General features: G+C 39.2%; 1 protein-coding gene across 6 annotated transcripts in view; it reads right to left on the reverse strand.

Annotated features, from left to right (window-relative positions):
* Nucleotides 1-12,101, reverse strand: part of adarb2 (adenosine deaminase RNA specific B2 (inactive)) — a 259,292-nt gene that overhangs the window by 29,739 nt on the left and 217,452 nt on the right. For all 6 annotated transcript variants that reach the window (XR_006841375.1, XM_046370573.1, XM_046370569.1 and 3 more), the window contains one exon: nt 2,740-2,908. Coding sequence is in view for 5 of the 6 variants with exons in the window: in XM_046370573.1 (XP_046226529.1) it covers nt 2,740-2,908 (169 nt within the window). In the remaining variant the exon portion in view is untranslated. The remainder of the gene's footprint in view (nt 1-2,739; nt 2,909-12,101) is intronic.

The following is a 12,101-nucleotide window of genomic DNA, read 5'->3' on the forward strand; positions in this document are numbered from 1 at the left end:
AGAACTCTTTACTTTCTGTCTGAGGCTGCTTGCAACTGCAACCTGTGCATATAATATACTGTAAGAAGAACACCAGAGCAATATGAGTCACTAGAAAACATGCTGCACATTTGTTAAGGCAGCAAAATCAGAAGTTTAAAAAGTTGTTTGGTTTTTTTTTTACCCATCCATTAACAATGAGCTGAATACATGCTCTGTGGCAGACCAGGTGATATATAATCTAACTTAAAAAAATGGGTCATTGTTTTTGCTGTGAGCAGGAATAAGGATTTCATCTTTCACACACACACACACACACACGTAGCTACAATATATTTAAACTACGCATCATAATGCAAAGCACGACTGCACTCTTTATATAACATCTCCTCTGTCTCCGATGTCCTTTCACTGAGTGTAAATATGGCAGTTGTGGCATTTTGTTTGGTCATTTCATTATAAGTTATCTTCCCCATTAGCCATTTTACTCAGCCGCAAAGTCTCTGTACCTGCCATCCAGCATTGTGCTAAGACAAAAAGTCAGTGCTGTGTATGCAAATATGACATTCAACGATCTAGACTTCTAACCACTAATCTGATGAATCAGCCTTGCTATCGACTTCCTCAGGGAGCTCAAAAACATAATATATGCTTATGCACCAGAGGCACTTATGAGTCAAAACTCATCAAGACTGCCTCTTGATACTTAAATAATTTTGGAAAAAAATATTAGTCAGACTTTACACTTTACAGGTTGAAAAGGCACACAAAGGAGGTACAGTTAAAAAGAGCTTGAAACAAACAGGCCAGTGAGACCCTGAGCTGAACCATTTGAGTGTGTGATAGTATGCTTAGTTAGCTGGAGAGAACAGCACACACATGGCTGGTTATGGAGAAGTCTCTGGAGAACAAAGAGGTACTGTTTCCATGGAGCTTAATACGGAGGAGAGAGTATTATTAGGCACTGCAGCGGGAGGTCGCAATAAACAAGATATTTAGTACTATTAAGCATACTGTAATGTAATACATGGTAAAAGGCACCTTGGAAACTAAAGTCTATCAAAGCTAAGCAGCATGTTGGCAACAGACAAACTTAAATGTACAGTATGTCGTTACTGCTGCTGGGGTCTCTCAGTAATATCAAAACAAAAGATGTATGTAGCATGGGACCATGGGAGTTATTGTCTTTGCTAAATTACCACCATTGCTAATGAAAATCTGATGTGTCTCAGACAGAAAGGTTCTTGGTAATGTTTGTAACACAGACTCTCTGACTCCACACCCTGCAAGTTACAGCAACAGGTGGCCAAATGAAATGCACTGTTACCTTGAATAAAAATACTGATTCCTCTTGATTTGAACATTGTTGGAGCCTTTTGAGATAATTAAAGCACACAATTCAACCAAATATATAACAAAAGTCTAGTCATTTGTTTTAGACATTTTAATGTGGAAATGCTACATGTGATCTCTTTAATCAATCATTTCTTACCCGGGGTATGTGTACCCCAGGAGGTACTTCTGCAGTTGCTACGGAGCACTTGAAAAGATTGTAGAGAAGTTCAACTAATTGGAAAAAACAAAGTTTAAAAGTACATCCAGATATTGAGTCAGCTATTACAATTAACTGAGGTGTTTTTGCAATTAAGTGTGTGTAAAAAAAATAGGTAGCAAGCAGAGGAGATGAAATACATCACTGACAGTAGTGGATAAATGACTGAAATGTAGTTTTTGCCACCCCATGTAGTTTTAGTACAAAAGCTGATCTAAAAATGAGCAGTTAAATTGTACGTAAATATATAAAACATCCCAACATTCCCTCCACTTTGAAATAATTAATAGTAAAATGACATCCAGATTGAAATGAATTCAAATGAACATATTTGGAACATAACCAGCCGTACTGTTGAAGTGGATTAAATCACCCAACAGCACAGTGCATATTAAGCACGTATGATTACCTCCTCCTTGACCTGATACAACAGTAGAATGCAGTACACAACGCAATAATGTAACACTGAAAGAGACAATTCTAGTGCATTATGAGCAACTGTACTTTTAATATTAGAGATTAAATTAAATTAAAGCATGCTCATGCTCAAACAACAGCATCACAACTAGAGAGGAGTCATTAAGTGATTTATTTGGCTCAGGAATGTAAGTAGCTGAAATTAGCTGAGATTTAGCCTGGTTAGTCAAACTGAAATCACACTTAATCATACCTTTTCATATCATTTTTTCATCAATTAAATACTAAAGTGGGCGGGGGGGTCATCATGAAATGAATGACAACACAGGACGGACGTGAGATTTAGAGAGCATCTAATCTAATCTAAACTAATTTCAGCTGGACTTTAAGACAGATAAACCTCAGAGTGTACTGAACTGAAGAAAGGTATGTTTTATTATATCATATACAAATGATTTTAACCTTTATTCTGTTCTTTCATTATGTTATGATTTATGTCTAAAATAAATAAAATAAGCTACATAAAAATGTCAGATTAAGCTTTAGGGAACTGTGATGAGACTTGGCAGTAAATAAGTCACTTCACATGTATGTGGTCAGTGAAGAAGCATGCAATAAGGATGATTGATTTTTCAAAAACAAAGCAGTCTTTCAGACTACTAACCAACTAGTTATAGTGAGCATTATCTGACCGTTTCAGGGGTGTTAAATAAATATCACAGGAATTTCAAAGCTGCAGACAATCTAAGTGCAACCCTCAAAGAACGATGCTGCACAGACAGTCCTATTACCTCAAGAACAGTTCGAGTTGACAGTAGAGGAAGCGTAGCAGCGCTCTGCGGGCTGTCACTTCAGCGTGGCAGTCATTGACCACTTGTCCCTGGTCACTCAGATACTCCCCGTTGATACACTTTGTGCCCGTGGATAGCGCCACCACCTGGGCGTGCCTCAGGTCCAGACCTGTTGAACAGTTCCACACAGACAAATGTTTATTATGCTTGTCATAAACTTTCTGTTGATTCCATTAATTCCTTAATCCATGAGTTTAATAGTAACCCTCAGTGTTAAATACCAAATGCATGTCCTTAATGTTCTTTCTGTCTGTGGAAGATATTTTATCATTCTCAAGAAAGTCCAAGAACTCACGGGCATTCACAAAGGAGGAAAACAAATGTACGTTTTCCACATTCAAAAAATACACTTCTTCAAAAAAATGAAAAAACAAAAAGGAATCAGCAGAAAATTAGACACTTTTCATTTAATATCCCCCAGGGATCCCCCAGGGATCAATAAAGTATTTCTGATTCATTCTTTTTGTACTTTATTATAATCAGACCAGCGGTGTTATGATGTGCCTGTAGTGACAATAACCACAGTATTTAAAAATGAAATACTGGTATCATGCTAATAATACAAATATGATAATATTGTGTGAGTAATCCAGCACAGATGTAAGCCTTGTGGATCTTTCATCTTTATCAGTTCTCTGGTTGCAGTTTCGCTATTCATTAAGTGTGATTGTTCTTTTTGTACAGTTATGGTTACAGACTCTCTCTCCACCTCCCTACACTTGTACCTTGAGTGTAATTCATTAGCCAAGGAGACAAAACAAATAATAAAGAAAGTTAAAGATGACTGATGATTCGATTGATTTTTTCTATAGACATTGTAATAATATCATTACTGTAAATTCTTTTCGGTAACAGCAATCGTGTAGTGAAAATCTGATTCTAATTCAGACCAATTCATATGCAGCAGAGGAGTCGCACCTCAAGTATTTTAGAAAATACAGTTAGAGTCGCCACAAAGCCTTTCTCAGAATAAATACTGCAATGTGGGAAAAGGGATGTATTTTCCATCAATAAGGTCATGCTCAGTGCGCTGCCACTCTTCACCTCGGCCCGTCTCAACAGTGTTAGATATCACTAACATGCCCTAAGGAAGTAATGAGTATACCTTTGGTTCAACTGTGTCAAAAATGTATAACACGTTGTATACATTTCGTAATTTGTATAAAATCTTGTCATGGCAAATTTTAAAGTAGTCGTAGTGGTAAAGCAGCATAAAGAAAATACAAGACAAACATGAAAGAAGTACAAGACAAATTAAAATCAAATAAAGCCAATAAAATGCAACCATTAACAGCAACGGATGGGTGTAAAAACAGACCTCAGACTGAACTTATGTCTCTAACTTGATCCTACAAGAGTTCCTTTTACTCTCACAGTGAAATGAAAAGGAGAACGTAAGAGCAGAACAGGGTAAAAAGGTCATTCTGACAGATAACTGTGGGTTATTTCCATCACCACAGTTCTTTGAGGAGCATGAGTGAGCGTCTCCTCAGAAGCTCCTATCACACCACCCCAGTCAGGATTAGCTGAAGAGACCCTCCACCCACAAACTGGGCTAACACCATGCCTTCTCATTCAGTAATTTCACCTCTTCACATGCAGCGGCACAGCAGAGTGGACCGAGTTTACAAACAGAAAAAGACACTTTTCTCGATATTTACTTTGAAACCCAAGTTCAGCAGCTCTGTGTGACTTTGTGGTTGCTTTAAGGGTGCTGCAATGAGCCAGTTATTGACATGTGTGGCCACAAGGCTCTATAACCACTGTGGTTTTTCTCCTGCCTCAGTATATTTTAAAAATACCCTTGGAGGGCCAAATACTGTGAGTTTATCTTCTGAGAAGCAAACGTAAAATGTCTTCAGTGACTGGGATGCAGACGTAGGCATCCATAATAGCACCTTGAGGAGGTCACAGCATTTCTAATTCCCCGGAAAGAGGGACAGCAGCATCATCTCTTTTGGCCAGTCTTCAGTACCACAGCGCAGATTCATCAGCTCCTGGGTGGGGCCTGCAAAAACTAATTACTGTGTCACTGATAGAATAAGTCAGCCTGTTGTGCCAGTGAGTAAGGAAGCATCGTGGAGAAGAACCAGGCGCAGTTTGCTCCACTTCTTCAAGAACTCAAGGGTGGCTTGAGTGAGGAGCTTCTAACCCACCCATCTCACCTAAGCGACATTTTCAATGTGAGACATGAAGCAAATGCTGAGAGAGATCACAGATCACAAAGTCATCCTGTCTTGTGTTGGCTTTCCTTTGAGATGAGGAAGGATCCAGGCCAGTGCAGGGCCATGCAAGAGCCTGACTGACAGATAGACAGAGGAGGTGCAGAGGGGGGGAGAGGCTGGATCAGCACGTTAACGGCATGACATTCCTTCCTCGGCTGCCACAAATCTCTCCCATCGCCCCTGAAAGTCAGGCTTCGCTGGCTTCTGGCAGACCTGCAGGCATCGCCGGCCCGGCACATGAGCTTTTATCAGCCTTGGCCCAGATGGCACTGCGGCGGTGGAGTCCTGACACCTCCGCTGATGAGGAATAGGAAGGAGGGCAAGGGAGGAAAAAGTGAAGGGAGGGAGGAGTGTGTGTGGGCAGTTGAGGGAAAAAAAGAGCACAAATCTAAGGTAGGGTGGAATAAGCTAAACTTTTACTCCAGAAACTACATTTGGAAGCTTCTAACAAAATCTAACACTTAATTAATTTTTTTATTTAAACAAACTGTCAAGTTGATGGCAGGAAAAAATGGGATTAATGTACTCATTAGAATAATATATATGTTTTATACAGCACTTAAAACTAAGTGACAAAGTGCTTACTTGGATCAGAAAATGGGACTAAAAACAGACCTTACATAAAGCTTTTTGTCAAGTAAGTATTTCTTTCTCTGGTTGGTTCTGCATTATTTCTTGTGAATATATACAAAATGAATCAAACAAATCACTTTGTCAAGTTATTTTACTGGTATTAATTAAAACTGCAATAACTGTTTGTTTAGCGACTTAGCCACTATTTACAAGACATTTATTCAACCCAATTATAATTATTCAGTCAGTTTCATATATGTGTCTTGTATAACCCAGAGTGTTGACTAAGAGCTGGCCAGTGATTGGGCAATCAGTAAAGACAGTGTGAGTCCTTAGAGAAATGGTTGATGGAAAAACATGACATGATAAAAAATAAATCAGCATTATCATAATGATGGATAACACCCTGCAGTTGTTCTTGACTCAAGCGTAGAGGTGGCCCCCACCAGCTATTAGACATGTCCATCAGAAGTGATGATGATGATGATGATTTAAAACGTGTAGACCTGTGAATACCGTATGCCATAAGAGACCAGAAAGAAGTTAATGGAAAGAGATAAGAAAAGGGAGTGCAGGTTTTTATTAGTACAAAAATGTGAACATGTATCATTATTATTCCGCCCTTACTCTGCAGTGACTGACTCAGATGTTTATATAACAAAGATCTTCAATCTTGGAAACCCTTCTTGTGATTGATTCCTTTTGCCAGCACAAACGCTAAATAACAACGGATCTCACAACACTTTTCACTTAGAGAAGGCCCAGACCGTGCTCTTCAATTTACAGAAAGCTTTAACATGACCAGAGACAGACACAGCAGCACATGTCTGTCTTCAGTGATGGGCAGTTAGTGGGCAGAGGGGTTTTAGAACTTGGACTGGTTTCAGTTAGCGGTTTGTGATATGTGTGATACACTCGATGTATGCAGCTGGTTCTATTTGAAAAATGTAGGAAATACAGTGACAACACTGAGGAGAAATTAGCGCCGATTTTCTTTAAAGACATCAGCATGAGACTCACAAAAAGCTTTGGTGCTTCACCGGTTTTGCTAACATCACGCAGACGTTCGTCCTTCCAGACCATTCTCCTGTGTGTGACGTCAGCGAAACCGGTAAAGCACCAAAACCCTTTTTCCCCCTGACGTCAGCATATATTTGAATTATTTGTACTGGGAGTGATGTGTATTTACGTTATGCTACAAGTAGGGGTACATTTGTTGTGGTTTTTTTTCTGTTGAAAATTGTTCATCTAAAATGCTGTGCTCATCACTATCAGTGACCAAATGTCACATCCTACACAACCAGATGACATCCAAAGACTGCTGCAATATGCAATATGAAAAATAATGCATGGAGGAACATTTTGGAGGAGGGGTCAGCTACTTCCACGGATATTCTGTATCATAGCAACCAAAGAGTCTCAGCTGAAAAAACACTGTGCCTCTCACATGCCCCCAGCTGGGTAGTTTTCAGCTGTGGAAAAAAATGACTGTTTCATGCAATTAAAGACTGTGTAGAAAACTGTGTGTTGGTGTATTAAGTATTTATCAAAAAGTACAAAGTCAACCAAAATAATGTATACACACATCAAGAAAAGAAAAACATGCATAAATATTTAATTTGTATAAGTATTTCTATATATAGATACCTCTTTGTAAGTTTGATCAAATTCCAATAACACTGTGTACTGTTGTACGATGTTTTCCCAACAGATGGCATTACCCTTTTTTCCTGATGTATGTATACATTATTTCGGCTGACTCTGTACATTAAGTATACTTTGACTTATATACTGTATATATTGTGTGTAATATTATAATATTACATATAGGCAATAGTGAGCAGTCTTATTTTCACTGGTTAAGATCCACTTTTCATGCAAGGAGAGTCTCTAACACCAGATTAAACTCTTTATTTTATTTAATTTTGAGCAAAAACACCTCACACTCCTGACACGTTTGTGGACTGGCTTGTATCAATTCGTTTTCTAAATTGAGTGTTAAAAAACATGTTCCAAAATGACAAGTGAGGGTATTTAATGTTGTTTTTGTGAGTAATAACGGTTCCTGTTTACTGCTCCTCCCGTGGCTCATACACATTTATTCACTAGTCTGTTTTACAAGGAGCCGATCTTTGATTGGGTGTAAACTGGTCATTAACAGAACTGTGTATATTATTATGCACATCATCCTGTGCATACAGCTGGCTGCAGTGATTAATCAAATCTGTCAACGGTTTACACTATTAAAGCATCTTTCGGCACAGTTCTTTTTTTGAATATCAGTTGACAACAACAACAACAACAACAATAAATAAACCTACTGTACCAGTGCACAGAAAATATACAATATTTATGACTGAACAGCGGCATAAAAAATTCTATATCATGACTTCAACTAGTGGCAATCCCTGTAAGCAATGCACCACAATTACTTCAGGGTGATAAAGCAAGTTGAAAAAGGTAACAGACTCTCCCAATTTCATTCTCCTGCTTTTCCTTGCCGTTCCACTTTGCGATTGTTTAGATCAATTTTGCAGTGGATAATTTCTGCTGCGCTGCTCACTACCCTGGCATGAAATTGGCAGTGAGGTTGCCTTCAGTTTGCAGGAGAGAGGAGAGGGGAGGAAGAGAAACAGTGAGAGAGGCAGAAAGAGAGAGAGAGAGAGAGACAGTGCCCCACAGGCACTGTGCTGATTTTAAACCAGGAATAATCAGCTGCATCACAGAAATACAAAAAGAGAGGGTCAAAAGGAACAAGGTAGAGTAGAGTCAAGGCCTGAGGCGCTCTCCACACACAACTACATCTGTTACTGGTGATTCAAAGATGTCACACCCCAGGATAACAGTACTGTCAAAAAGCATGTACATCACAGACTGAAACCTGGAATTACTCACTATGGCAACTGCACTACTGTTCAGTACATAATACTGTCAACGGCTTTTAACAGCAAGACGCCTCACTATGGTAACTCAAGAGATAAATACACATTTTGAGAGCACATGGAACACAGACTATTTTGTCAGGTGAAAGGTTATTTAACACAGTATTTTGAAGCAGCATTTACATGCAATCAAAGTTGAGGTGGGAGGTGTGGTAACAATCAAGCCAAGCAGTGCAATTTCCCTGTCAAGAATTAAAGGGAATTTGTGTAGAATTGCCCACCAACCAGAGCTAACAGTTTGAGGAAACTGCAATCATATCAAAGGGAAGTAATATTACCAGCATTTTCTGAGGCTAAGTTGGTCAGTTCAACTTATTTGAATCTACATTATATTCAGCCATGGGGATTTGGGTTTCCTCTTGAGAGAGGCTTTTGTTGCAGTTCGACTCCATGCAATTCCATCCATCGCAAAATTGCTTGAGTCTAGCGGCAAAGACATGCTGCTTTCAAAACGGGGACTGAGGACTGAGGTAATTTTATTGGTCATGACTGATGGCAGCACCTGTGACTAAATGTATTCTAACTAATGCCCCAGTGCTTCCTCCTCCACAAACCATGTGCCACTGACTCACCAAAACAGGGCCCGGTCACAGGTGTCCATAAAGTCATTATTACCACACACTGGCCTCTACTTAAGGGAAAACTGCTAGTCTAGAATGAACAACATCTCTTAAGCTGCAGGTAACTCTGGAGAAAATTTGTTTTTAAATAATATTTATCAAACAGCCACAGCATATGTATTACCCCAGTGTTTCTGCTTAATGTTGCATTACTTCCACCTGATAGCAATGGTTCTCCTCTTGCTCTACTTGCATGTTTGCAAAATGCCCTCTTAAAACCGGACTACGTCAGACTACACTGCACAGGGCTGCACACACCGAGAACCAGTCGTTAAGGCTGTTTGATCAGACGGTCTTACCTAAATTTAGCTTTTAGCTTAAAAGACCAGACCAAGCTTCTGATTGAAGGAGCTGGACTCTTTGTGTGGAATAAAAGTATGGGGCAATGAGGTCACTGATGTCAACCAGGGGCGCAGAAGGGAAACAATACAATCAGCATGTGTTACTGAGGCTGAGAAAACTAGACTTTTAGTCTCTAATAAGGTGACAAGCTCCAAAAACTCTGCATCTTAACTGGGTATCCCATAATGTAACTCAGTGGCATTTCGTATTTACATCCCCTGACAGGGGTTATTTTTTCAAACACTGGAAAGCTTCCTGGAGAGCCACAGAAAACATTATGAAACTGTTTTCAAAGGCTGAGTAGTATCCTACATTAAACTCTATGTGTAAAAATGGTGGAATGCCCCTTTAATTTGCTGCATACTGTACTAAAGCTATGTTGGATAAGACTGTTCTTCCATTATAATGCTTAAATCCAACAAATATGCTGACACAGTATCAGTCACTCAGAACAGATGTGAAGTACATGAAAGAAATTGAGTAGAAAAACTGCTACAGTTCTTCTTTTATTGTTTTCCAGTACCATTCATGAGAGAGAAAACTCTTCCCTTCGTTGCATTCTTCAAAGGGTGTTGTAATGGCAGTTGATCACTGGAACAAATAATGTACCAAGGGAATGTTAAAAAAAATGCAAGTAAGTACATTAATGTGGAAATTTGCCAAGAATATGCAGGAATTCCAACATAAGTATAAAGTTTTTTGTTGGGAGTATTATTCTTCATGAGAAAACATGTTCATTGCATCAGACCAATGGCAACTATTTAGCAGTAGTAGGAAGCCATACTGCAGGATGTACAGCTACAGGCCTGAGGTCAGTGCTGTGGATCTGTGTTGCTAACAGCTGTCTCCTGCACTGTGGGAAGAAACCAGCCATGAAAAGTGCAATAACTAGTACTCAAGGACTGGACTTGAGTATTTCCTCTTTAGTTACTTTATAAATCTGCTCTATAACATTTCACACACGATCGTAAGTCTACATTTTCCCATAACTTTCAGCTTTTTTCAATAAAAAACTTCTAGTTTCATTTTCTAGCATCAGATCACTTCAAAGTAAAATACAGAAATATAACCATTATGTCTCCTATCACACTCACTTCTAAAGACTTGAAACAAGTTGACTGTTGACTTGTAAGAGATTTTTTTGTTTTTATAAATCAACACTGACAGGTGTGATTCTACATAATGAGCACTTTCAGTTTTGATATCAAGTACATGTTGCTTTTTTTTTTTTTTTTAAATAGAATTCAAGACATGTATTATGTGAGTAAAGCATCAGAATACTTTCTCTGCACTTCACTGCACGATAAACCCTCAACAAAAAGGTAATTTCATACTTCATATGAAAAGCGGGGACAAATTGTTAAGAATACTTTACCGGCAATCATGATTACGAACCACTGGGAGTCAAACAGAAATATTTTAAGTTATTATCTGAATCCCTTTATTCTCCATGATTTTAAAACAGGGAAAAATGTTTTCTAATAAGCCACCCATTATCTCTGAGCACCATAAAGCAGACTTTAAAAACAGTTTCTTCTAAAGCAGACTGAGCTTTCAAGGTCAGCTTGTAGTAAACTCATTTATATGCCATTTAGGGTGAGCTCCATAAATCCTGTCTTTCACATTTTCCTTCATCAAAAGATGTTGGATGATTGCATTGAATGACATTCAACGCGTGATGTTTTAATCACAGAGAATCTTTGAAAAGAAAGAAAAAGAAAAAGACAACAACTTGGCAAGAGTGGAGAACGCACCCTGTTGAATCTTTATTAGCTTTAACAGGCAACCGCTCTGAACATATAAGGGTGTCTTTGTGAAATACTGCTGAAGCTCTCAAATCTCTCTCTCGGCTGCAACACACCCTGGGCACATTTCTGCTAATTTTTTTGCCTCTTAGCAGGCTGTTTTTTGTTGCCGGATGCGATTATTGAACGTGAAAATTTGCGGCAGCCGGAAAACCAGATAAAGAGTCGAGAAAAATCCCTATTTGAAAATGGATATGCGGACTAAGAACCATAGCTTAACCGTCATTTGTAATCAACTTGTTTGAAACCCTTTGCTCTCATCTCTTTCTTTGAGTCCCTGTGGTATTTTTTCCACACTCCGAGTCTCATCACCCTGCTGAATAAAAAAAGCCTCAGAAGAAGCTTCTTTCATCCCATCCAACAAACAAGTTAACAAGAGGAGGAAGGGGGGGCCTTGTTAGCATTTTTCTATGTGGACGTTCCTGATTTTTCATGTCTCTGAGCACATCTGAACGCTGTTTACAATCTCCAAGCGCAGAATGCTATCTCTGATAGATTCAAATGAGATTTTCCACACTATTTGACAATGTGTGCTGGTGGTTTACTTTGGCGGCCGTCTCGCAGCTCTCAGCCTGGTGGCGAGGCTAATCTCACTCAGGTTGCAAGCTCAACTGTCTCGGCAGGACTCCAGCAAGGGTGGGGGGTTTGCTGTCTGTCTGCAGTTCAAAGACGGACCCTGATTAATATTCCTGAGGCAAAAGCAGAGGCATGAGACACAGAGAAAGAAAGGGAGGGGCTGCGGGGAACAGAAAAGGCTTCCCCAACGCTCCTGTCAAGTTTGGTGTCCGACTGTAC

This window comes from Scatophagus argus, chromosome 18 (genome assembly GCF_020382885.2).
Source record: "Scatophagus argus isolate fScaArg1 chromosome 18, fScaArg1.pri, whole genome shotgun sequence".
In the NCBI taxonomy this organism is placed as follows: Eukaryota; Metazoa; Chordata; class Actinopteri; family Scatophagidae; genus Scatophagus; species Scatophagus argus.